This window comes from Ylistrum balloti, unplaced genomic scaffold (genome assembly GCF_031769215.1).
Source record: "Ylistrum balloti isolate Yb309-2 unplaced genomic scaffold, AGI_CSIRO_Ybal_v1 Utg370000, whole genome shotgun sequence".
Taxonomy (NCBI): domain Eukaryota; kingdom Metazoa; phylum Mollusca; class Bivalvia; order Pectinida; family Pectinidae; genus Ylistrum; species Ylistrum balloti.
Window position 1 is genome coordinate 816869 of NW_026782078.1, and position 26216 is coordinate 843084.

At 41.0% G+C, this 26216-nt stretch overlaps 1 protein-coding gene across 1 annotated transcript; it reads left to right on the forward strand.

Moving 5' to 3' along the window:
* Positions 1–25502, forward strand: LOC132548098 (ubiquitin-protein ligase E3B-like). Its single transcript, XM_060211923.1, has 29 exons — positions 1–120; positions 549–598; positions 983–1053; positions 3653–3717; positions 3927–3983; positions 4289–4393; positions 5248–5347; positions 5625–5710; positions 5971–6053; positions 6221–6326; positions 7278–7398; positions 7771–7805; positions 8060–8089; positions 9061–9173; positions 16265–16410; positions 17019–17346; positions 17845–17963; positions 18159–18273; positions 18767–18866; positions 19063–19182; positions 19676–19753; positions 20485–20583; positions 20945–21052; positions 22408–22545; positions 23400–23524; positions 23836–24018; positions 24481–24592; positions 24845–24937; positions 25311–25502. The coding sequence occupies exons 1-29, from the start codon at positions 7–9 to the stop codon at positions 25500–25502; spliced, it is 3192 nt and encodes a 1063-aa protein (XP_060067906.1). The 5' UTR covers positions 1–6.
* The last annotated feature ends 714 nt before the right edge of the window (positions 25503–26216 follow it).

The window sequence follows — 26216 nt, forward strand, 5'->3', positions numbered from 1 at the left end:
ACAGAAATGTTTAATAAGTTAGGATCCAGTTCAAAGAACCAGTTCCTTGAGCAGACAAAGGCTGCACGAGCAGAGAGAGCTCAGGGAAAGGAACGAGAAAAGTATGCTATAACATTACAGGTAAGTGTCATATATATATATAATTATTTGTCATTCAGAAAGACAAAAACTATCTTGTATTTCTACCACAATACAAAGTAATACAGAGTTCACAATGAAATAGCTTGATGTGCTATTTGATCATGAACTCTTTGTAACAATATCATGACTGTATTGATCCTGAAGTAAACATAAGGAGGGAACTTACCTATTTACATTATGTCGAGGATAGGCTTATTATAGGACTGTGAAATATTTTGTTGTTTTAACAATGGCAACAGATATTGTCTGACTGTTATCTGGACATAGTGCTTTTCAATCAATGATTGACATTGGTCCTTTAAGGGGAAGTGCATGATTTAATTATTGTTTTACATGATGATGAGCTAGGATATTTTCTCCTTATATTTTTATTTGGTTAAAATGATTGTTGCAATTTTTTTTTTCAGGCACACATCAGAGGTTTTCTGACCAGGCGTCGGTTTCAGAAAGGATTAAAGTACGTTTTTATATTCCTGTATAGTTCTGGTTCAAACCAAGCAGTTATAATTAGCTCAGATACAGTAAAAATTTTTTTCTAGACCTGCAGTCTAACCTCTATATCAAACTACTTGTGTCTGTGACCTGCTGAATAATTGGAGTTGTCTGTTAATTATACTTCATTTGTATGTGCTATTGATCCTAGAAAACATTTGGATGCAATATTGATTGTCAAGGCATTGCCATGTTATGATAAGTAAAAACCAGACTGATAAAGGTATGATAATGTTACTGTGTGTTGATGAGGTTATCTCCTTAAATAAACAAAAGAACACTAAAAAATTTAATACATGTTGTTCACTTTTTTGTGATAAATTTATGACAAAAGAATCATGTTTTACAGGGCTAGTATTAATGAACTACTCCAGATTCCAGAAAATCCAGACGATGAATATAAACCCAAGTTACTGCCATGTAAGTATGTTTATAGCTGTTTAATGTAGACAAGATCATTATGAGTGAGCCCTACCAGTCAGAACACAAGATCATTACGAGTAAGCCCTACCAGTCAGAACAAAAGATTATTCTGAGTGAGCCCTACCAGTCAGAACAAAAGATCATTATGATTGAGCCCTACCAATCAGAAAACAAGATCATTATGAGTGAACCCTACCAATCAGAAAACAAGATCATTATGAGTGAGCCCTACCAGTCAGACCACAAGATCATTATGAGTAAACCCCACCAGTCAGAACAAAAGATCATTATGAGTAAGTCCTACCAGTCAGAACAAAAGATTATTATGAGTGAGCCCTACCAGTCAGAACACAAGATCATTATGAGTGAGCCCTTCCAGTCAGAACAAAAGATCATTATGATTGAGCCCTACCAATCAGAAAACAAGATCATTATGAGTGAACCCTACCAATCAGAAAACAAGATCATTATGAGTGAGCCCTACCAGTCAGAGCACAAGATCATTATGAGTAAACCCCACCAGTCAGAACAAAAGATCATTATGAGTGAGCCCTACCAATCAGAAAACAAGATCATTATGAGTAAGCCCTACCAGTCAGAACAAAATATTATTATGAGTGAGCCCTTCCAGTCAGAACAAAAGATAATTATGAGTGAGCCCCACCAATCAGAAAACAAGATCATTATGGGTGAGCTCTAACAGTCAGAACAAAAGATTATTATGAATGAGCCCTTCCAGTCAGAACAAAAGATTATTATCAGTGAGCCCTTCCAGTCAGAACAAAAGATCACTTACGAGTGAGCCCCACCAATCAGAAAACAAGATCATTATGAGTGAGCCCTACCAGTCAGAACAAAAGATCATTATGAGTGAGCCCTTCCAGTCAGAACAAAAGATCATTATGAGTGAGCCCCACCAATCAGAAAACAAGATCATTATGAGTGAGCCCTTCCAGTGAGAACAAAAGATTGTTATGAGTGAGCCCTTCCATTCAGAACACAAGATTATTATGAGTGAGCCCTTCCAGTCAGAACACAAGATTGTTATGAGTGAGCCCTTCCAGTCAGAACAAAAGATTATTATGAGTGAGCCCTAGCAGTCAGAACACAAGATTATTATGAGTGAGCCCTTCCAGTCAGAACAAAAGATTATTATCAGTGAGCCCTTCCAGTCAGAACAAAGATTATTATGAGTGAGCCCTTCCATTCAGAACAAAAGATCATTATGAGTAAGCCCCACCAGTCAGAACAAAAGATTGTTATGAGTAAGCCCTACCAGTCAGAAAACAAGATCATTATGAGTGAACCCTTCCAGTCAGAACAAAGATTATTATGAGTAAACCCCACCAGTCGGAACAAAAGATTGTTAGGAGTAAGCCCCACCAGTCAGAAAACAAGATCATTATGAGTGAACCCTTCCAGTTAGAACAAAGATTATTATGAGTGAGCCCCACCAGTCAGAACAAAAGATTATTATGAGTGAGCCCCACCAATCAGAAAACAAGATCATTATGAGTGAGCCCTTCCACTCAGAACAAAGATTATTATGAGTGAGCCCTTCCAGTCAGAACAAAAGATTATTATGAGTGAGCCCTACCAGTCAGAACAAAAGATTGTTATGAGTGAGCCCTTCCATTCAGAACACTAGATCATTATGAGTAAGCCCCACCAGTCAGAACAAAAGATTGTTATGAGTAAGCCCTACCAGTCAGAAAACAAGATCATTATGAGTGAGCCCTTCCAGTCAGAACAAAAGATTATTATGAGTGAGCCCTACCAGTCAGAACAAAAGATCATTATGAGTGAGCCCTACCAGTCAGAACACAAGATCATTATGAGTGAGCCCTACCAGTCAGAACAAAATATCATTATGAGTAAGTCCCACCAGTCAGAACACAAGATCATTATGAGTGAGCCCTACCAGTCAGAACAAAAGATTATTATGAGTGAGCCCTACCAGTCAGAACAAAAGATCATTATGAGTGAGCCCTTCCAGTCAGAACACAAGATCATTATGAGTGAGCCCCACCAGTCAGAACAAAAGATTATTATGAGTGAGTCCTACCAGTCAGAACAAAAGATTGTTATGACAAAGATTATGAGTGAGCCCTTCCAGTCAGAACAAAAGATCATTACGAGTAAGCCCTACCAGTCAGCTACTGTATGCAGTGTGGTTAATTAAAATTTACTTTTTTAGACATAGAAGGATATATTTCACTGTATATACTGGTACATGTGTAAGGATGTGAAAGGTTAGATTTGCCCTGTAAATGTACAAAATGTATATAGAGGGATAAAATTTTAATGGTATATTCTCTGTTTAATGCATAAACAAAAAATATCAAAGATATGTTATCCTGTGTACAATTTTTTTTTCAACAATATGGTGAATATATATTCTCTAGTGGTCCAACCTAACAGATATTAAACATAACAGACATGGCATTTGTCCCAGAATAGGTTGTCTGCCCTTGACATAAGATAAGATTTTAACATTTCTTTACCTGTCTTATTTAATCGCAATATTCTCGTCCATTTGATGCCTGTGTACTTGAATTTTTATTCTCCTTTCATATTGTTATATTCTCTTTCACAGCCCTGGAAGCCTACAAGAAAATCAAACAATTTTTCTTTACATTTTCACCAGAAAATGACAAAAAGGTAAAGTTATTAGATATACCTATGTGTGTATAAAGCTGTTTTTTTCAATGTCTACACAATTTATACTTGGATATTTGATACTGATGTAAAAAAAGAAAACAGAAAAGAAAAGCACACAGTTGAATAGCCTTTCCAATGACTAATTGTCCTTTTATGTTTTACCTATCAGAAAAACACCAGTAACTTATACATGTTGCTTTTTGTTGTAGAATTTTGAATTTTTATGTCGGTATCTGTTGGCCTCCATGGATACAGAACAGATAAAGGTAGGTGACTGTTACCAATTAGTGTAAAATGACCACAATAATTATTCTCTAAGACTCTGTTTCATGTAAAGAAAAAACTTATACTTAATTTGACGGTCTGCAAGTGAAAAAAGTAAAGTGATATTAATGTGAAAGAAAAGCCTCACTGAACATTTCTTGTACATCACTGTTTCTGTATGAATTGATATCTCTGTACCCAGTGTAAGCAGTTACCTCTCCTCTCTTGTATCAGTCATTAGATTTTCAGCTACCCGGTATGTATGATATCAAGTTTGCTGAGTCAGTTTTAATTTAATTTGTTTCAGTTGTGCTATGTATCTGTGGCTCTGATGAAACCTTATGTCGTTGAGTGGATTCAACAAGCGAAGAATGTCATGTGGCAGAGCTGTTCATGTCTCAGAACCCTCAGGGTCAGTTTTTATCATTATATCCCCAGAGTCAGTTTCTATCATTCTACCCCCAGGGTCAGTATTTATCATTATATCTCGAGGGTCAGTTTCTATCATTCTACCCCCAGGGTCAGTTTTTATCATTCTACCCCCAGGGTAAGTTTCTATCATTCTACCCCCAGGGTCAGTTTCTATCATTCTACCACCAGGGTCAGTTTCTATCATTCTACCCCCAAGGGCAGTTTTTATCATTATGCCCAGGGGCAGTTTTTATCATTATATGCCCAGGGGCAGTCTTTATCATTCTACCCCAGGACCAGTTTCTATCATTCTACCCCCAGGGTCAGTTTCTATCATTTTACCCCCTGGGTCAGTTTCTATCATTTTACCCCCAGGGTCAGTTTCAATCATTTTACCCCCAGGGTCAGTTTCTATCATTTTAACCCCAGGGTCAGTTTCTATCATTTTACCCCCAGGGTCAATTTGTATCATTCTACCCCCAGGGTCAGTTTCTATCATTTTACCCCCTGGGTCAGTTTCTATCATTTTACCCCCAGGGTCAGTTTCTATCATTTTACCCCCAGGGTCGGTTTCTATCATTTTACCCCCAGGGTCGGTTTCTATCATTCTTCTGTAGACATTACTTAAGGTCAGGAGTATTTCACAAAGACATGTAAATAGAAATTTGTATTACTTTAATTTTGTCTCGTTGAATGTATTGCGTAAGATTTACATTTTTAAAAGTTGCTATCATTCTGAAAATTATCCAGAGATATTTTCACAAAGAAGAATAATTAAGACCTAACTTATGATTTAAACAACAATGTATTATCTTTTTTTAATATTATGGAGGATTTTTTGGTGTCATATTACAGCCTGAAAACCACACAGAAATGCAGTCCATTATGTTACACTTACGACTGTTGATCACCTTTACCAGCACCAGCACATGGAAAATACTCAAGGGAAAGACAGGTATAAGAAAAAGATGCTACAGACATCTCGTATCTCATTGGAAAGATGAAAGAAAATATACTACAGACATTTAAAATCTTATTGATATTTCAGACGTAATTTTGGATGTATATTAAAATACAAAGAAAACATTAAAATGATACCACTTAGATACACCAATTTTTCTCAAATAACACTTTTTAAGTCTAATTGTTAGGTGTTATGGCTTTCAGTGACCTTGACCAAAAAGTCATGGTTAACTAAGGTCAAGGTTTACTGCAGTTGATTTAACCTACAGGTGAACCTCTGGCCTCTATGATGAATCAACTTTGCAACAATTTGATGGGAAATCTCAACACTAAAGGAATGTACCCAATACTTCAGGTGAGTTATGTCCCTTTATTGAATATTTACAAACTGGATATTAACCAAAGGAATATTTATCCAAAACTTCATGTTTGTGAAAATTATCTCTCTCACATGATTACAAGTAGCAAATACTAAACCTAATACCAACAGAGCTATTAAGGCCCTTCCCCCCACCAACCCCACCTCCTCCCCCTCCCCCTCCCACTCTACCTCCCCTATCTCCATTGTCTGACTATCTTTCTGTCGTTATTACGTAGAATGTTTTGTTTTTATAGGGATTACTCAACAGGGGCCTGGCTGCCTCCAAACCTGCCTTCAAACACGCCTCCTTGTCTGCAGTCATCACCCTGGCATTAAGGTATCTCTTTCATTCTGCACATTCATTAATATTGCTTCCTGAAACAATTTACTATACATGTTAAATGTTATTCCATTGTTTCAAACAAAGATTAAATAGTGATTAATAGGATACTCTGATCATATATCCACATTATCAGTATGATCTTATAAACCTTATGTTTTCAGGCCTCTCATTGCTTCCAATTTCTCTGAAAACCTGATGAACGTGTTTATACTACACATCCTCTCAGTGCCTGCTATTGTGTGTCACATGTCAACCTTGTCTCCTGTTGTAAGTATGACAACCAGGGGTTATCTCAGTAAATATTCATACACAAGATCTGAAAGTATGGCGACCAGGGGTTATATCAGTAAATATTTATACACATAATCTATAAGTATGGTGACCAGGGGTTATATCAGTAAATATTTATACACATGATCTGTAAGTATGGTGACCAGGGGTTATATCAGTAAATATTTATACACATGGCAACCAGGGGCTATATCAATAAATATTTATACATGATCTATAAGTATGGTGACCAGGGGTTATATCAATAAATATTTATACACATGATCTGTAAGTATGGTGACCAGGGGTTATATCAATAAATATTTATACACATGATCTGTAAGTATGGTGACCAGGGGTTATATCAGTAAATATTTATACACATGATCTATAAGTGTGGTGACCAGGGGTTATCTCAGTAAATAATTATATACATGATCTTATAAGTATGGTAACCAGGGGTTATATCAGTAAATAATTATACACAGGAACTGAACTTTTGTGAACACACCATCTCAATAAAATGTTAAATACAAGATCTTTAAGTATGGCAATTTGGCAACTTGATATATTAGGTATACTAAAGCAGAAATGTCCTTGTCCTAACACTGTCCACATATCTGGTATATACAGTGTAGGTATTTTGCTGTATATAAACTCCCTCCTCCAATGAAAAAAAAAATCATCAAAAGTTGCATGGAGCCTTACTAAGATGACACCTCTCCCCACTCCTGGAAGCTTTATTTAAGTGAAGGCTTATATACAGTAAAATGTAACTTTATCAGAAATTACAGATACGTGTACAAATTTATCAAAAAGTAGCATATAACTTTAACTGTAACACAACATTGAGCTAGTTAATGTTCTGTGTATACAAGTTATAGTTCATATATGTTTGTGTAGATAGACACTGCCAGTATGTTTAATATGTCCTGATTTCCCCTACAGTGCCTTAACCAGATGGTCACTCACAGAATATTCAAACGGTCCCTGGATCTTCTGACCAATGAACAAAGCACCAGGATCATCTTCAACTCCCTAGAGGGCAACTACGCCCTCTGTCTCCTTGGTAACCTGTTTATACTGATTATCAGATTGTTACAGATGTAAAACAAAAAATAATCATTCCAGCTTCTAGTGTTATTCATTGTCATGATAAACAAACATTTTGTGATAAGTTATTGTAAGTAACAGAGCTGTATCTGTTTTAGATATGTGACATGGGGCTAACTTTAAATGCAGTACCAAATAAAATTTTCTTATGTATACTTTATCAGACCTTATGAGTTAACAAAGTCACTTTCCTAATGAAATTGTGCTTATGGTTCTATAACAACAACAACATTTGAGAGAGAATATACAAAATTAATGAGATACTGTATAATTATTGACATATCATCAATTGTATTATATGACTAATTAATATGTCTTTATTTTTTAGCAAATCTCGTGCAGCTTGGTTACTTGGAGCTAGAGGTAAGTACCATAATGTTCGTAAATTTGGTGCAGTTTTGTTACTTTGTTTCACACCATTTTGAATGACTTTGAATATACTAAAATAAAATTGTCTTTGCACATTTCTAACAATACAGTATAAGGTAAACCAATTTTTGAGTTACTTGTGTGAATTATGATAATCAATATGATGGTTAAATGGGTGCTGATTTTCTTGTTAACTTTCAGTTAGATAACTTTACATGTATTATGATTATACCACTACTATGTTACAGGGTCTGGTGGAAAATACATTGAGCTTCATGGTAAGTATACAACAAGATCTGTCCCAACTAAAGTAGTTGATATAACTTGTTTCACAATTAAATAGGGATGAATTAATCCAACAGACTGGAGGCGGGTTCTTCAAAGTTTTATTAAGTGGTAGGTCCCAACTTTGACCAACTACCTAATAATACTTTGAAGAGACTACCTCCAGTCTGTTGGATTGAACCATCCCTATTTAAGCTCACCCCTTCTCATCAATCCCCTGCATACCCCTCAGGTATCCAGGCGGAAGGCAAAGAACCTGCAGACCTCCATTGATGCAACAGCAGCGTTGGCTCTATTCTTTACATATTGTTTCACAATTGATGTAAACAGAGAAAATTTATAATACATTACAATAAAACAGTGAACACACATGTCACAGTTATATGATTTCTTGGTATCTATTCATACAGATAAATTGACATGTTGTGTCTTACGCAAGATACCATTTTACATCTGACAAGATTTTTCGAATGGTAGTAAAGAATTTTTCATTTTACCACAGACACAGTAAAGTAAAAAACCTGTTTGTCACATAATTTGATATTGTTTACAGACACAAGTACAAACATCATTTTGCTACATTCTTGTACAGTAAATATAAGTTTTCTCATTTTTAGCAAATCAGATCACAACATTTGTAGACTAGGAAGAATAACTCTGGCAAAGAAAGCTCAGTAAAGTGGTAGGAAGTGGAAACTGTCATATTGTTCAAACACGCTAGCATAGGCACAAACAAAATCACTTTTCACCCCACTTGATGAATTAAAACTTCTTTTCATCAAGAAGTACAGAATATCCTTTATTTATTCTGTATACTTTTCTCTGGTGACATCAAAATGCATAAAGTAATAAAGTACTTTTCAATTGTGTGTCTAATTTTAGACCATTATTAATTTCCCTCTGGACAGATATAATGGGAATAAAGCAATCTAATAATACATTTTAACACATTTTTGCTTTATAGACGGTTGTGATCCGCTTGTTGGAGAGTTGTAAAGTGTATGTGCTAAACAAGAAGTCCAACCTGACCCACTGGCATCCAGTCCTCGGCTGGTTTTCCCAGAACACAGACCAGTGGTAAGTCTGACCTGACCCAGTCCTCGGCTGGTTTTCCCAGAACACAGACCAGTGGTAAGTCTGACCTGACCCAGTCCTCGGCTGGTTTTCCCAGAACACAGACCAGTGGTAAGTCTGACCTGACCCAGTCCTCGGCTGGTTTTCCCAGAACACAGACCAGTGGTAAGTCTGACCTGACCCAGTCCTCGGCTGGTTTTCTCAGAACACAGACCAGTGGTAAGTCTGACCTGACCCAGTCCTCGGCTGGTTTTCCCAGAACACAGACCAGTGGTAAGTCTGATCTGACCCAGTCCTCGGCTGGTTTTCCCAGAACACAGATCAGTGGTAAGTCTGACCTGACCCAGTCCTCGGCTGGTTTTCCCAGGAAACAGACCTGTGGTAAGTCTGACCTGACCCAGTCCACAGCTGGTTTTCCCAGAACACAGACCAGTGGTAAGTCTGACCTGACCCAGTCCTCGGCTGGTTTTCCCAGAACACAGACCTGTGGTAAGTCTGACCTGACCCAGTCCACAGCTGGTTTTCTCGGAACACAGACCAGTGGTAAGTCTGACCTGACCCAGTCCTCGGCTGGTTTTCCCAGAACACAGACCAGTGGTAAGTCTGACCTGACCCAGTCCTCGGCTGGTTTTCCCAGAACACAGACCAGTGGTAAGTCTGACCTGACCCAGTCCTCGGCTGGTTTTCCCAGACCACAGACCTGTGGTAAGTCTGACCTGACCCAGTCCACAGCTGGTTTTCTCGGAACACAGACCAGTGGTAAGTCTGACCTGACCCTGTCCTCGGCTGGTTTTCCCAGAAAACAGACCAGTGGTAAGTCTGACCTGACCCAGTCTTCGGCTGGTTTTCCCAGAACACAGACCAGTGGTAAGTCTGACCTGACCCAGTCCTCGGCTGGTTTTCCCAGAACACAGACCAGTGGTAAGTCTGACCTGACCCAGTCCTTGGCTGGTTTTCCCAGAACACAGACCAGTGGTAAGTCTGACCTGACCCAGTCCTCGGCTGGTTTTCTCAGAACACAGACCAGTGGTAAGTCTGATCTGACCCAGTCCTCGACTGGTTTTCCCAGAACACAGATCAGTGGTAAGTCTGACCTGACCCAGTCCTCGGCTGGTTTTCCCAGAACACAGACCAGTGGTAAGTCTGACCTGACCCAGTCCTCGGCTGGTTTTCCCAAAACACAGACCAGTGGTAAGTCTGACCTGACCCAGTCCTCGGCTGGTTTTCTCAGAACACAGATCAGTGGTAAGTCTGACCTGACCCAGTCCTCAGCTGGTTTTCCCAGAACAAAGACCAGTGGTAAGTCTGATCTGACCCAGTCCTCGGCTGGTTTTCTCAGAACACAGACCAGTGGTAAGTCTGACCTGACCCAGTCCTCAACTGGTTTTCCCAGAACACAGACCTGTGGTAAGTCTGACCTGACCCAGTCCACGGCTGGTTTTCTCGGAACACAGACCAGTGGTAAGTCTGACCTGACCCTGTCCTCGGCTGGTTTTCCCGGAACACAGACCAGTGGTAAGTCTGACCTGACCCTGTCCTCGGCTGGTTTTCCCAGAAAACAGACCAGTGGTAAGTCTGACCTGACCCAGTCCTCAGCTGGTTTTCCCAGAACACAGACCAGTGGTAAGTCTGACCTGACCCAGTCCTCGGCTGGTTTTCCCAGAACACAGATCAGTGGTAAGTCTGACTTGACCCAGTCCTCGGCTGGTTTTCTCAGAACACACACCAGTGGTAAGTCTGACCTGACCCAGTCCTCGGCTGGTTTTTCCAGACCACAGACCAGTGGTAAGTCTGATCTGACCCAGTCCTCGGCTGGTTTTCCCAGAACACAGATCAGTGGTAAGTCTGACCTGACCCAGTCCTCGGCTGGTTTTCCCAGAACACAGATCAGTGGTAAGTCTGACCTGACCCAGTCCTCAGCTGGTTTTCCCAGAACAAAGACCAGTGGTAAGTCTGATCTGACCCAGTCCTCGGCTGGTTTTCTCAGAACACAGACCAGTGGTAAGTCTGACCTGACCCAGTCCTCGGCTGGTTTTCCCAGAACACAGACCAGTGGTAAGTCTGATCTGACCCAGTCCTCAGCTGGTTTTCCCAGAACAAAGACCAGTGGTAAGTCTGATCTGACCCAGTCCTCGGCTGGTTTTCTCAGAACACAGACCAGTGGTAAGTCTGACCTGACCCAGTCCTCGACTGGTTTTCCCAGAACACAGACCTGTGGTAAGTCTGACCTGACCCAGTCCACGGCTGGTTTTCTCGGAACACACACCAGTGGTAAGTCTGACCTGACCCAGTCCTCGGCTGGTTTTTCCAGAACACAGACCAGTGGTAAGTCTGATCTGACCCAGTCCTCGGCTGGTTTTCCCAGAACACAGATCAGTGGTAAGTCTGACCTGACCCAGTCCTCGGCTGGTTTTCCCAGAACACAGACCAGTGGTAAGTCTGACCTGACCCAGTCCTCGGCTGGTTTTCCCAGAACACAGACCAGTGGTAAGTCTGACCTGACCCAGTCCTCGGCTGGTTTTCTCAGAACACAGACCAGTGGTAAGTCTGACCTGACCCAGTCCTCGGCTGGTTTTCCCAGAACACAGATCAGTGGTAAGTCTGACCTGACCCAGTCCTCGGCTGGTTTTCCCAGAACAAAGACCAGTGGTAAGTCTGATCTGACCCAGTCCTCGGCTGGTTTTCTCAGAACACAGACCAGTGGTAAGTCTGACCTGACACAGTCCTCGACTGGTTTTCCCAGAACACAGACCTGTGGTAAGTCTGACCTGACCCAGTCCACGGCTGGTTTTCTCGGAACACACACCAGTGGTAAGTCTGACCTGACCCAGTCCTCGGCTGGTTTTTCCAGAACACAGACCAGTGGTAAGTCTGATCTGACCCAGTCCTCGGCTGGTTTTCCCAGAACACAGATCAGTGGTAAGTCTGACCTGACCCAGTCCTCGGCTGGTTTTCCCAGAACACAGACCAGTGGTAAGTCTGACCTGACCCAGTCCTCGGCTGGTTTTCCCAGAACACAGACCAGTGGTAAGTCTGACCTGACCCAGTCCTCGGCTGGTTTTCTCAGAACACAGACCAGTGGTAAGTCTGACCTGACCCAGTCCTTGGCTGGTTTTCCCAGAACATAGACCAGTGGTAAGTCTGATCTGACCCAGTCCTCGGCTGGTTTTCCCAGAACACAGATCAGTGGTAAGTCTGACCTGACCCAGTCCTCAGCTGGTTTTCCCAGAACAAAGACCAGTGGTAAGTCTGATCTGACCCAGTCCTCGGCTGGTTTTCTCAGAACACAGACCAGTGGTAAGTCTGACCTGACCCAGTCCTCGGCTGGTTTTCCCAGAACACAGACCAGTGGTAAGTCTGACCTGACCCAGTCCTCGGCTGGTTTTCTCAGAACACACACCAGTGGTAAGTCTGACCTGACCCAGTCCTCGGCTGGTTTTTCCAGAACACAGACCAGTGGTAAGTCTGATCTGACCCAGTCCTCGGCTGGTTTTCCCAGAACACAGATCAGTGGTAAGTCTGACCTGACCCTGTCCTCGGCTGGTTTTCCCAGAACACAGACCAGTGGTAAGTCTGACCTGACCCAGTCCTCGGCTGGTTTTCCCAGAACACAGACCAGTGGTAAGTCTGACCTGACCCAGTCCTCGGCTGGTTTTCTCAGAACACAGACCAGTGGTAAGTCTGACCTGACCCAGTCCTTGGCTGGTTTTCCCAGAACATAGACCAGTGGTAAGTCTGATCTGACCCAGTCCTCGGCTGGTTTTCCCAGAACACAGATCAGTGGTAAGTCTGACCTGACCCAGTCCTCAGCTGGTTTTCCCAGAACAAAGACCAGTGGTAAGTCTGATCTGACCCAGTCCTCGGCTGGTTTTCTCAGAACACAGACCAGTGGTAAGTCTGACCTGACCCAGTCCTCGGCTGGTTTTCCCAGAACACAGACCAGTGGTAAGTCTGACCTGACCCAGTCCTCGGCTGGTTTTCCCAGAACACAGACCAGTGGTAAGTCTGACCTGACCCAGTCCTCGGCTGGTTTTCTCAGAACACACACCAGTGGTAAGTCTGACCTGACCCAGTCCTCGGCTGGTTTTTCCAGAACACCGACCAGTGGTAAGTCTGATCTGACCCAGTCCTCGGCTGGTTTTCCCAGAACACAGATCAGTGGTAAGTCTGACCTGACCCTGTCCTCGGCTGGTTTTCCCAGAACACAGACCAGTGGTAAGTCTGACCTGACCCAGTCCTCGGCTGGTTTTCCCAGAACACAGACCAGTGGTAAGTCTGACCTGACCCAGTCCTCGGCTGGTTTTCTCAGAACACAGACCAGTGGTAAGTCTGACCTGACCCTGTCCTTGGCTGGTTTTCTCAGAACACAGACCAGTGGTAAGTCTGATCTGACCCAGTCCTCTGCTGGTTTTCCCAGAACACAGATCAGTGGTAAGTCTGACCTGACCCAGTCCTCAGCTGGTTTTCCCAGAACAAAGACCAGCGGTAAGTCTGACCTGACCCAGTCCTCGGCTGGTTTTCTCGGAACACAGACCAGTGGTAAGTCTGACCTGACCCTGTCCTCGGCTGGTTTTCCCGGAACACAGACCAGTGGTAAGTCTGACCTGACCCAGTCCTCGGCTGGTTTTCCCAGAACACAGACCAGTGGTAAGTCTGACCTGACCCAGTCCTCAGCTGGTTTTCTCAGAACACAGACCAGTGGTAAGTCTGACCTGACCCAGTCCTCGGCTGGTTTTCCCAGAACACAGATCAGTGGTAAGTCTGACCTGACCCTGTCCTCGGCTGGTTTTCCCAGAACACAGACCAGTGGTAAGTCTGACCTGACCCAGTCCTCGGCTGGTTTTCCCAGAACACAGACCAGTGGTAAGTCTGACCTGACCCAGTCCTCGGCTGGTTTTCTCAGAACACAGACCAGTGGTAAGTCTGACCTGACCCAGTCCTTGGCTGGTTTTCCCAGAACATAGACCAGTGGTAAGTCTGATCTGACCCAGTCCTCGGCTGGTTTTCCCAGAACACAGATCAGTGGTAAGTCTGACCTGACCCAGTCCTCAGCTGGTTTTCCCAGAACACAGACCAGTGGTAAGTCTGATCTGACCCAGTCCTCGGCTGGTTTTCTCAGAACACAGACCAGTGGTAAGTCTGACCTGACCCAGTCCTCGGCTGGTTTTCCCAGAACACAGACCAGTGGTAAGTCTGATCTGACCCAGTCCTCTGCTGGTTTTCCCAGAACACAGATCAGTGGTAAGTCTGACCTGACCCAGTCCTCAGCTGGTTTTCCCAGAACAAAGACCAGCGGTAAGTCTGACCTGACCCAGTCCTCGGCTGGTTTTCTCGGAACACAGACCAGTGGTAAGTCTGACCTGACCCTGTCCTCGGCTGGTTTTCCCGGAACACAGACCAGTGGTAAGTCTGACCTGACCCAGTCCTCGGCTGGTTTTCCCAGAACACAGACCAGTGGTAAGTCTGACCTGACCCAGTCCTCAGCTGGTTTTCTCAGAACACAGACCAGTGGTAAGTCTGACCTGACCCAGTCCTCGGCTGGTTTTCCCAGAACACAGATCAGTGGTAAGTCTGACCTGACCCTGTCCTCGGCTGGTTTTCCCAGAACACAGACCAGTGGTAAGTCTGACCTGACCCAGTCCTCGGCTGGTTTTCCCAGAACACAGACCAGTGGTAAGTCTGACCTGACCCAGTCCTCGGCTGGTTTTCTCAGAACACAGACCAGTGGTAAGTCTGACCTGACCCAGTCCTTGGCTGGTTTTCCCAGAACATAGACCAGTGGTAAGTCTGATCTGACCCAGTCCTCGGCTGGTTTTCCCAGAACACAGATCAGTGGTAAGTCTGACCTGACCCAGTCCTCGGCTGGTTTTCCCAGAACACAGACCAGTGGTAAGTCTGATCTGACCCAGTCCTCGGCTGGTTTTCTCAGAACACAGACCAGTGGTAAGTCTGACCTGACCCAGTCCTCGGCTGGTTTTCCCAGAACACAGACCAGTGGTAAGTCTGACCTGACCCAGTCCTCGGCTGGTTTTCTCAGAACACAGACCAGTGGTAAGTCTGACCTGACCTAGTCCTTGGCTGGTTTTCTCAGAACACAGACCAGTGGTAAGTCTGATCTGACCCAGTCCTCGGCTGGTTTTCCCAGAACACAGATCAGTGGTAAGTCTGACCTGACCCAGTCCTCGGCTGGTTTTCCCAGAACAAAGACCAGTGGTAAGTCTGACCTGACCCAGTCCTCGGCTGGTTTTCTCGGAACACAGACCAGTGGTAAGTCTGACCTGACCCAGTCCTCGGCTGGTTTTCCCAGAACACAGACCAGTGGTAAGTCTGACCTGACCCAGTCCTTGGCTGGTTTTCTCAGAACACAGACCAGTGGTAAGTCTGACCTGACCCAGTCCTTGGCTGGTTTTCCCAGAACATAGACCAGTGGTAAGTCTGATCTGACCCAGTCCTCGGCTGGTTTTCCCAGAACACAGATCAGTGGTAAGTCTGACCTGACCCAGTCCTCAGCTGGTTTTCTCAGAACACAGACCAGTGGTAAGTCTGACCTGACCCAGTCCTCGGCTGGTTTTCTCAGAACACAGACCTGTGGTAAGTCTGACCTGACCCAGTCCACAGCTGGTTTTCTTGGAACACAGACCAGTGGTAAGTCTGATCTGACCCTGTCCTCGGCTGGTTTTCCCAGAACACAGACCAGTTGTAAGTCTGACCTGACCCAGTCCTCGGCTGGTTTTCTCAGAACACAGACCTGTGACCTTACCCAGTCCTTGGCTGGTTTTCTCGGAACAAAGACCTGTGACCTTACCCAGTCCTTGGCTGGTTTTCTCGGAACAAAGACCTGTGACCTTACCCAGTCCTTGGCTGGTTTTCTCGGATCAAAGACCTATGACCTTACCCAGTCCTCTGGCTGGTTGTTTTCGGAACTCAGAAAATAAGTCGTCCTAGTAATGTTTTAATATCTTTGCGGACTGTTACAGCCTCCATTCAGTAATGTCAATCATAATTATATTTTTAATTTCCTTGCTGACAGTTGCAGAATCTACCAGGCCATGTTGTTCATAGTGATGTTTTAATTTTGAGACTTACTTTTGCAGCCTCCATGCAGCCATGCCATATGTTGTGAAACAGCTACAGCTACTGTGGTGTGAGAAGATGATAAGACTTCTCTTCCTTGAACTTATTACCTACGTCGAGGCTGACACAGAAAAACAGAGCAACAAATCTTCCACACCATCAAAAAGTTAGTCCTGAATTAATACTTTACTCTTTATGAGTCCTCATGTAATTGTATAGGCTTTTTGAGTCCCTAGATATTATAACACTCTTTACAGATAAATTTCACCTAATGTCTTTTTTGGATGAAATGCAACCATAAATATAACAGGTATAAATTATTAATCACCTGTTACACACCTCCAGCAGGTGGTCTGGTGGTGCAGTTGTAACACTTTCACCTTTCACCTAGATGTCTGGAGTTTAACTCCTTGAACTGATGTGGAAAAGGTTTAGAGTCACCTGCCCATCTTTGCAAGCTTCCTCCCATAGGAAGACTCCTTGCTCACTTCCATCGAAACTAACAAGATTGTTAAATATAAGCAAAGAGCATATTTCACACTCTGTAAAATTTACACTTTATTTAGATTAAGATGTAACACAAGTACATTATCCGCGAATGTTAATTTGTGGCACAGAATAAAAACTAATTAAAATTTTCGATACCAAGTAATTTATGTTTCACTATGTCACCACTGGTCTTTCCTCCATTAAAGTTCTCTCTGCACTATATTTTATGTTTCACCTCTGGAGGGAACACAGGGGACTAATCATGTTAATTTGTTTTTGTCCCAGACATAGTTCTGCGAGTTTTAGACAAAGCCTCTTCTAAACCTCCAGTGAAGATAAAACTGGAGAGTTCCATAGCGACATCAACGTGTCTACCATGTGCCCTTTACCAGACTACGATCAACACACTGTCACAGCTCCGACTAGACATCCTGGGAGGACTGAGTTATAATGACGTTCTACTGCCTATCCTGTGGAAATTTTTATGTGACATGGGTCCCAACTGTGGCCTCAAGACCTTTGTGGAGCTCCTCAGTCAGACACCAAACTCCACCATACATCCAGTGTTTAGTCTTCTAACAGTGTTCTGTGAATCAGCTAGTCACTACATCACGTAAGTAGACTACAGGTGTATACAGGTGATATAACTGTCACTACATCACTTAAGTAGACTAAAGGTGTATACAGGTGATATAACTGTCACTACATCAAGTAAGTAGACTTAAGTTGTATACAGGTGACATATAGTAATAAAATATGCTTGTCATGTTATTGAATAAATATATTTTTTTTGTGCTGATGAATTCATTCTATATGACCAAGATTAAGATAATATTCATCTTAGATGTCGTCATATACTTCTAGATAACTTAATGACATTCAAAAAATACATCCCATTACCATTTCCTTTTTTTTTTAATTGACAAATCAGCACTGTAAAATGTCTGTTGAGATCAACAGTCAAGATAAGCATGGTGTATGGTGAAATAAAAATAAGTTTCATAGAGGTCTTGTATATATTACAGTAATATACATCGTCTGTGAAATACAGCATTACCCTCAGAATTTTAGTGTTGTCAGAGAGTTTTTATTGTTTTATATTTGCTTTCAGGACTTTAGATGATATAGAAATGTACGAACAGAAAAAGATATTCAGTCCTACAGACTATATGAAGATGAGTGAATTCCTCAACCTGTTCGTGTTTCGTGTTATCTGGCACAACCTTATAGGTAAGAAATACCAGTGTTTGAATCAAAAATACTTATCACATAAGTAACAAACACTTGTCAAAATAAACATAGTAAATTCTGAAGTAACAAGCGTTTATCTGACTCTGACATTGGCAACTTATTAGTAAGAAACATTTAACGAAATCATATACAACATAGTGGTATGATGATAAGACTTTATGGCGATATTTACAGATATACAGACAGCTAGTACTAATGATATGTTTGGAGCCGCGCGGGGCCTGCTGATGATTCTGTATGAGAGAGACTGTCGGAAGTCCTACACAGAAAAGGATCATTGGTTAATAAGGTCAGGAGGTTTCTCTATCACATTAAGTTAAGGAATGACATCCAGATACTGATCATTTAACTTAAATTAGAAATGCTGCAGAGCTTTGTTCCACTTTATATACAATCTCTATGTTTATATTTCATCTTGAAAAACCTTACATGAAATCTAAAAACAAAGGGGTAAAATTCCTATTACTACAAAAGTAGGAAAAGATAGCGCCAACACCAGGCACGCTTGAAATGGTGGGTAACGGGTTCCTGGTCACCTCCGTCTGGATACCTGAAAGTATGCAGAATGGTTGAAGGAAGAGATATTATATTACAACAAGCTAATAAGTATCCTCATTTTATGTACTTTATAAGTAAGAAATATATTGTAGCTTTGTCCTGAAAAAGCCCCGTTTTGAGCAAAACCAATCAACAATAGATTGATGAACCTGGCCTCTTCGCCTGTTGTGATTGACTTCTACTCCTCGTAGGATAGATAATGCTTTACAGTACATATTTTACAGAGACATCAAGCCCAGTTTATTTATCAGTGAACTAGAAAAGGGAAGGAAGACTGCTGTTTATTTAATGCAGAAAGTACCACACATTATACCATTCTCAGAGGTAAGTTATCAGTACTAAATATAGTTAAGACAAGCTTATCGTGCTGTACATTTGATAATTGGAGAAATTTGTTCCAGAAATCATATTCAGGCTCAATCTTTTTGAAGTTAAGATGAAAATGATTGTCATTGCTAATAAACATTTGTAGAAGTATCTTTGTTTTTTAAATGTTGGAAAATGATGATCTGTTTTACAGCGGGTGAAGATTTTCCGGCGTAATGTTACAAAGGAGAAGGAAGTGATGGGGCTGACTGAGTCAGCGTGTGCCTCACCCCAGTCTACACTTATCACTATCAACAGGGGACGTGTTGTTGAGGTAATGAGTCAAACTAGTACTCAGATTCACTTTCTAGAATCGTAGATGACAAAGATGTTATCCTGTCAACATATGTAATCCCCTAACACCATATCCCAGTCTACTTTGTGTTTCTATGGTTACTTACCAATTCTCTCACACTGAATCCCAGTCTTTTTGTGTTTCCTTGGTCACTTATCCTCTTCTATCATATCCCAGTCTACTGTGTGTTTCCATGGTAACTTATCTTCTTACACCATATTCCAGTGTGCTGTGTTTCCATAGTAACTTGTCCTCCTACACCATATCCCAGTCCTTTGTGTCTCCATGGTGACCAGTGTTTCTATGATGACCAGTACATCTTGTCACACCATATTACATTCCACAATGTTTCAATGGTGACATGTACTTCCTCTCACACCATATCCATGTTGTCAGGATATTTCTATGCTGTTTTTTGTGCATTTCCATTATACTAATAGCCAGCAGTCATAATATTTTACCTTGTTTATAGGATGGATACAGACAACTGGCTCAACTACCTGCTCGGTCAATGAAGGGAGTCATCAGGGTCAAGTTCATCAATGAACAGGTAAGATTATTAGAAAATCAATCAAAGGTGGCCTTTGTCCTGTGTTGTGCGTCCATTTATTGTGAGTCTGAAAACTTAAAACTTTTTTATTTCTTCTCAAAAAACCCCAAACCAATTTCAATGAAATTTAGCAGGACCCTTGCCTGACTAAAAAGAGGGCTGAGGGACAGGGCCAGAAGTGGTCTAATTGACTCAAATTTTTAAAAAAAATCTTCCTCACAATACCCAGATATTGTAGAATCAAAGCTCATCCTGGATGGAAAGATCGAAAGGTGCTTTACCACAATTATATATAATTTCTATAGGAAAAGTAGTTTTTTGAGCATTACTATAGGTTGATTTTAATATCACCTTAGACAAGGTCTTAAAAACTCCTTACCCTGTCACCTTTAATTCAATATTGGTTACCTCAGGCAACTGTCAAGGCCAGTGGGCCTCTAGTTGAGAGTAAAGTTGTTCATTGGAAATAGCTTGGTAAGAATTATTAACATAGGATGACAGTTTTGATAGTATGCCTCCATTGACGTTGGCTGACCCCAACATATCACAGAAGTCTTACTATCATTAATTAATTTCTTTTTTCGTGACGCTTGAAAGCTATTTTCCCTATAACCTCTATATTCAATATTACTGACGACAGGTAACAGTCATTCTTTTTATAATTCACTTAAAACATGTCTCTACTAGTTTGTTTACATCATGTGATGGTTTATTGTGATGTTTTTTGAAAGGGCCTGGATGAGGCAGGTATTGATCAGGACGGTGTGTTTAAAGAGTTTTTGGAGGAAACCATTACCAAAGTGTTTGATCCTTCACTTAACCTATTCAAGGTAACTGTCTGTTGTATAAAGTCTTGGTGTTTTATTGTATTTGAACTGCCTCTGTATTGTGTAAAGAGAAAATGAGTTTAAATTTACAATTTACAAACCTTCTCTAGAGTCAGAACTCTTTATGTTTTGTTTTTACAGAATGTTCATACAGATTTAAAATGGCAATCCCCTATTATGTTATAACATTTCAGGTAAATAGAGCGATGGACCTGCCCCTAATAATACAACCCTTGAAAAGATTTGTCAAGGCTCCGCAGAAATTAGAAAAGGATCAGTAGGTCTGTCTTTATTCCATTAATGAACAATTAAGTTCAGCTAAACGAAGTGATTGATACACAGTCGTTTTATTTCTCTCTGATAGGTGACAAGTGAACAAAAGCTCTACCCATCTTCTACATCACATATACAAGAGAACCACCTGACGTTGTTTGAGTTTGTCGGCAAGATGTTAGCCAAGGCTGTGTACGAGGTAGGTAACACCGAGGTTGTAAACCAGATGTAAGACAAGGCTGTGTACGGGGTAGGTAACACAAAGGTTGTAAACCAGATGTAAGTCAAGGCTGTGTACGAGGTAGGTAAATTAGAGGTTGTAAACCAGATGTAAGATAAGACTGTGTACGAGGTAGGTAAAACCCAAGAAGTTGTAAGCCAGATGTAAGACAAGGCTGTGTACGAGGTAGGTAAATTAGAGGTTGTAAACCAGATGTAAGACAGGGCTGTGTACGAGGTAGGTAAAACCCATCAGATTGTAAACCAGATGTAAGTCAGGGCTGTGTACGAGGTAGGTAAAACCCACCAGATTGTAAACCAGATGTAAGTCAGGGCTGTGTACGAGGTAGGTAAAACCCACCAGATTGTAAACCAGATGTAAGTCAGGGCTGTGTACGAGGTAGGTAAAACCCACCAGATTGTAAACCAGATGTAAGACAAGGCTGTGTACGAGGTAGGTAACTTAGAGGTTGTAAACCAGATGTAAGACAAGGCTGTGTACGAGGTAGGTAAAACCCACCAGATTGTAAACCAGATGTAAGATAAGACTGTGTACGAGGTAGGTAACACCCACCAGATTGTAAACCAGATGAAAGACAAGGCTGTGGACGAGGTAGGTAAAACCCACCAGATTGTAAACCAGATGTAAGACAAGGCTGTGTACGAGGTAGGTAACTTAGAGGTTGTAAACCAGATGTAAGACAAGGCTGTGTACGAGGTAGGTAACTTAGAGGTTGTAAACCAGATGTAAGATAAGACTGTGTACGAGGTAGGTAAAACCCACGAAGTTGTAAGCCAGATGTAAGACAAGGCTGTGTACGAGGTAGGTAAAACCCATGAAGTTGTAAGCCAGATGTAAGTCAGGGCTGTGTACGAGGTAGGTAACACCAAGGTTGTAAACCAGATGTAAGACAAGGCTGTGTACGAGGTAGGTAAAACCCACCAGATTGTAAACCAGATGTAAGACAAGGCTATGTACGAGGTAGGTAAAACCCATGAAGTTGTAAGCCATATGTAAGACAAGGCTGTGTACGAGGTAGGTAACTTAGAGGTTGTAAACCAGATGTAAGACAAGGCTGTGTACGAAGTAGGTAAAACCCACGAAGTTGTAAGCCAGATGTAAGACAAGGCTGTGTACGAGGTAGGTAAATCCCACAAGTAAACTATTATAATGTAAACACAGGATGATTTAGTGCTGATTGTACATTCACATCCTTCAATATCTGTCCTTTCATACACTCCTTGTATTTAATGGTACTAGGTGTTGAGTTTTCATTTTAAATTGAAAATTTGTCGGCTTTTCTAGAAATAGAAATGAAATTTCTCCTTTTTCAGGGTATCGTCGTTGAGGTTCCTTTTGCACCATTTTTCTTGACACAGATACTTGGCCATCAGCAGAGCGCCACCTACAGTTCACTCGATGAATTACCTTCACTCGATCCTGAACTTGCCAAAAGTCTCTGTTATACAAAGGTATTCATTTTCTATCAGAAGATCTGTGAATATCATTCAGTTAATCTTATTATACCCCCAACAGCGTGTTGAGGAGCGAGGTGGTGTGTGTTTATACAAGAACAGTCAGTACAATATAGAGATGTGCCCCCTGAAGTCACATTTCTTCCACTTTTTAGAGAGTTTCCCGCTTTTATATAAAAAATGAACACAGTTTTGTCTGGCTTTGCTTTCACTCAGTTTAATGTTTATCTTTTTAGAATTTTGAGAGAATGGCCAGTACAGTATTGAGATGTGCCCCCTGAAGTGACTTTGCATTTCTTCCCCTTTTCTGAGAGAGTTATCCCCCTTCTATACATATATGAAAAAAACACTTATTTTGTCCAGCTATGCATGTTAAGAAATAGCAGTCTGCCATTTTCCAAGCACTGAATTGACTTGAAAGAGTTGGTTCACTATTTTGTTAAACAGTACTACTTAACATATAATATAGTTTTTTGTTTTTTTTCCACAAACCTTTGGTTGCCATGGTAAATGGTAACTATAAATAGGTTTTACTATAAATGGCTATTACTTCTTGGTCATTCAACAGATATTATTTTTTTTAATTATTTTAATGTAATCAAATGGTATAACTAATGAAAGCCAATGACAAGACACATCAGAGGTCTTTGGATCGGTGGAGGTATTAGTTATCCTCGGGATGACAGCTCTAGTTTGTTCTAGAAATATGATATTAAACCATCAGTCTCTCCTGTCTCACACATTTGACTTTTACCAGATTTTTATATTTAAATCATTCACTTACCCTACAACTTGTTTAGAGATTATATCTATCATTATTTGTTCTACCATTAATGATGTTTCCATGGCAGCATTATGATGGTGATATCAGTGACCTTGAACTGACCTTCTCCTGTGACGAGGACTGTATGGGAAGAATAGAAACCCATGAGCTAGTGCCAGGGGGAAAGGCTATCTCTGTCACTAATGAAAACAAGTACGTAAAATCAGGTTAAAGGGAGTATAGTGCGAGTTAAAATGTAAAACAAGTTTTCAAAGACAAAGAAATTATTGTCCTTTTTTTTAAGGAATCCTTTCGGTGAGTTTTGTTGTGAAGGACACATTTATTGTGATTATCAGGAAAACTACAAGATATTTACATTTTGTGATTTGTATAAATACTTCCTAGTAATAACATTTGAATTTGCAATGTCCTTGAAGAACAAGACTGTAAGGCTTAAAGATTTTCAGGTTTTCATCTTAGTTGTTGTCAAATTTTATCAATAAGATTTTGGTTTTGTTTGATAGAATACGATATGTCCATCTGATGGCACACTTCCGTATGTACCGCCAAATCAAGGAGCAATCTATGGCTTTTATACGTGGCTTTAAGACTGTCATCAATTCTGATTGGTTAAAGATGTTTTCTGCCCCAGAACTTCAGAAGCTTATATCCGGTGATAATGCTGACCTTGACATTGGAGATCTGAGGTGAGTCATAAGCTTATGTCTGGTGATATCCCTGACCTTGACATTGGGGATCTAAGTTGAGCCATAAGCTTACATGTGGTGATAATGATTGACCTTGACATTGGAGATCAGAGGTGAAATGGTAATCTCCTCTTGTTATTTTAAGTTATTTTCTTGTGTGTTCATTTGATGGGATGACAATGTAAAACAGGCTTTTTTTCCAACTTTACACTTAGGTCATATGTGACAACACATTGGACAAGTTCATATTTTAGGAGGGACAATTAAAGGGTGTTTTAACCAAACAATACACTTGTTCACCAATATCATGAGAATGGCTTTAATGAGCATGTATTATAAAGTCACAAATACTATAATCAAAAATTTATGAAACAATTATCATGATATGCAGAGATGTAGAGTGATTTATATCTTGGAGACATCAAATCTTCTAACAAACATGTAAAATCTGTCTATTTTTAGGCGACACACACAGTATTATGGTGGTTATCATAACAACCACAAAGTGATCAACTGGCTGTGGGATGTGCTGGACAAGGATTTCTCCTCCTCAGAAAGGGGACTGTTTCTCAAGGTAGATAACTCCTTATAGAGGGCACCTTTTTTTCTCATGATTATTCCTTACAGAGGGCACTGTTTCTCAAGATAAAAAACTCCTCCTAGAGAGCACTTGTTTTTTCTGAAGATAAGTCCTTATAGAGGGACTGTTTATCAAGGTAGATAACTCCCCTCATAGGAGGTTGTTTCCCAATTTAGATAACTCTTCCTAGATGGTGGCATTAAAGTATTATAAGCTCATTTATCTTATTAATCTTCTTTCCTTTAGTTTGTAACAAGTTGTTCCAAGCCACCATTACTAGGATTTGCCCACCTAGAGCCACCTTTTTCCGTGAGGTGTGTTGAGGTCAGCGATGACCAGGTAACTATATAATTGTTTTGAACATGTATCTGTGTTTGCGATATATTCTTGTCAAGGATTCATAAGGTTTGTGAAAATTAATGACGACAAGGTGAATGTAAATATTGACTAAATTAAATTGATCATTATTTTTTGCTTCTATAGGTACTTTGTATATATACTCATAAGTAATTTTTAAGGACATATTAGGTATGTTATTTTCTCTGCTGAGCAATGGGTATAGTTAATTAATGAGAAGTTTGTATAGTGTACTTATATAATCCAATAAATGGGGTTATAAATCGTAGGACTGCTGTATATAGTAAATTTGACTAGAGATTATTTGATCCAGGTAAAGATTATCATTCTAATTTGTCTCCTTATATGTTATCAGGACACAGGAGACACAGTGGGTAGCGTCCTCAAGGGTTTCTTCAACATCAAGAAACGAGATCCTGTTGGGCGTCTCCCAACTTCTTCTACCTGTTTCAACCTCCTTAAACTTCCAAACTACCAGAAGCGCAGTACACTTAAGGAAAAACTTCGTTATGCCATCAATTCCAACACTGGTTTCGAATTGTCCTGATACCCACACCCAACACTGTGTGTTAACATTCCGTGTTTCTGTACTGTAGCAGGATTTTCACCTGTTCTGGTCTCTCCAAGTGTGAACCAACACTGTATTCAACCATCCTGGCTACTGTAAGTGAAAAACAACTGTATTCACCTATCCTGGTGCTGATCAGTTCAACCACTCATAAGAATGTGAAAGTGTGACTGTTTTCAATCCCCCTGGTCACAGAGTGCAGCTGTGTAATTCATCAATCTCAGATCTAGAGTGTCTACATAACACTATGTATACCACTGTCAGGTCTAGTGTGTCTGCATAACACTGTGTATATCACTGTCATATCTAGAGTGTCTGCAAAACACTGTGTATACCACTGTCAGGTTTAGTGTGTCTACATAACACTGTGTATACCACTGTCAGATCTAGTGTGTCTACATAACACTGTGTATACCACTGTCAGGTCTAGTGTGTCTGCATAACACTGTGTATACCACTGTCATATCTAGAGTGTCTGCAAAACACTATCTCATCTAGAGTCTGTGTATACCACTGTCAGACCTAGTGTGTCTGCATAACACTGTGTATACCACTGTCATATCTAAATCCAGATGGTGTGAATACCACTGTCAGATCTAGAATCTGTGTATACCACTGTTAGATCTAGCATGTCTGCAAAACACTGTCACATCTAGAATCTGTGTATACCACTGTTAGATCTAGCATGTCTGC

Excerpts from the sequence above, each read along its gene's own strand:
- LOC132548098 (XM_060211923.1), top strand. The coding sequence starts at position 7 with ATGTTTAATAAGTTAGGATCCAGTTCAAAGAACCAGTTCCTTGAGCAG. Across the intron at positions 6,054-6,220 it reads GTCATCACCCTGGCATTAAG|GCCTCTCATTGCTTCCAATT; the intron begins GTATCTCTTTCA and ends TTATGTTTTCAG. Across the intron at positions 20,584-20,944 it reads CTTCACTTAACCTATTCAAG|GTGACAAGTGAACAAAAGCT; the intron begins GTAACTGTCTGT and ends TCTCTCTGATAG.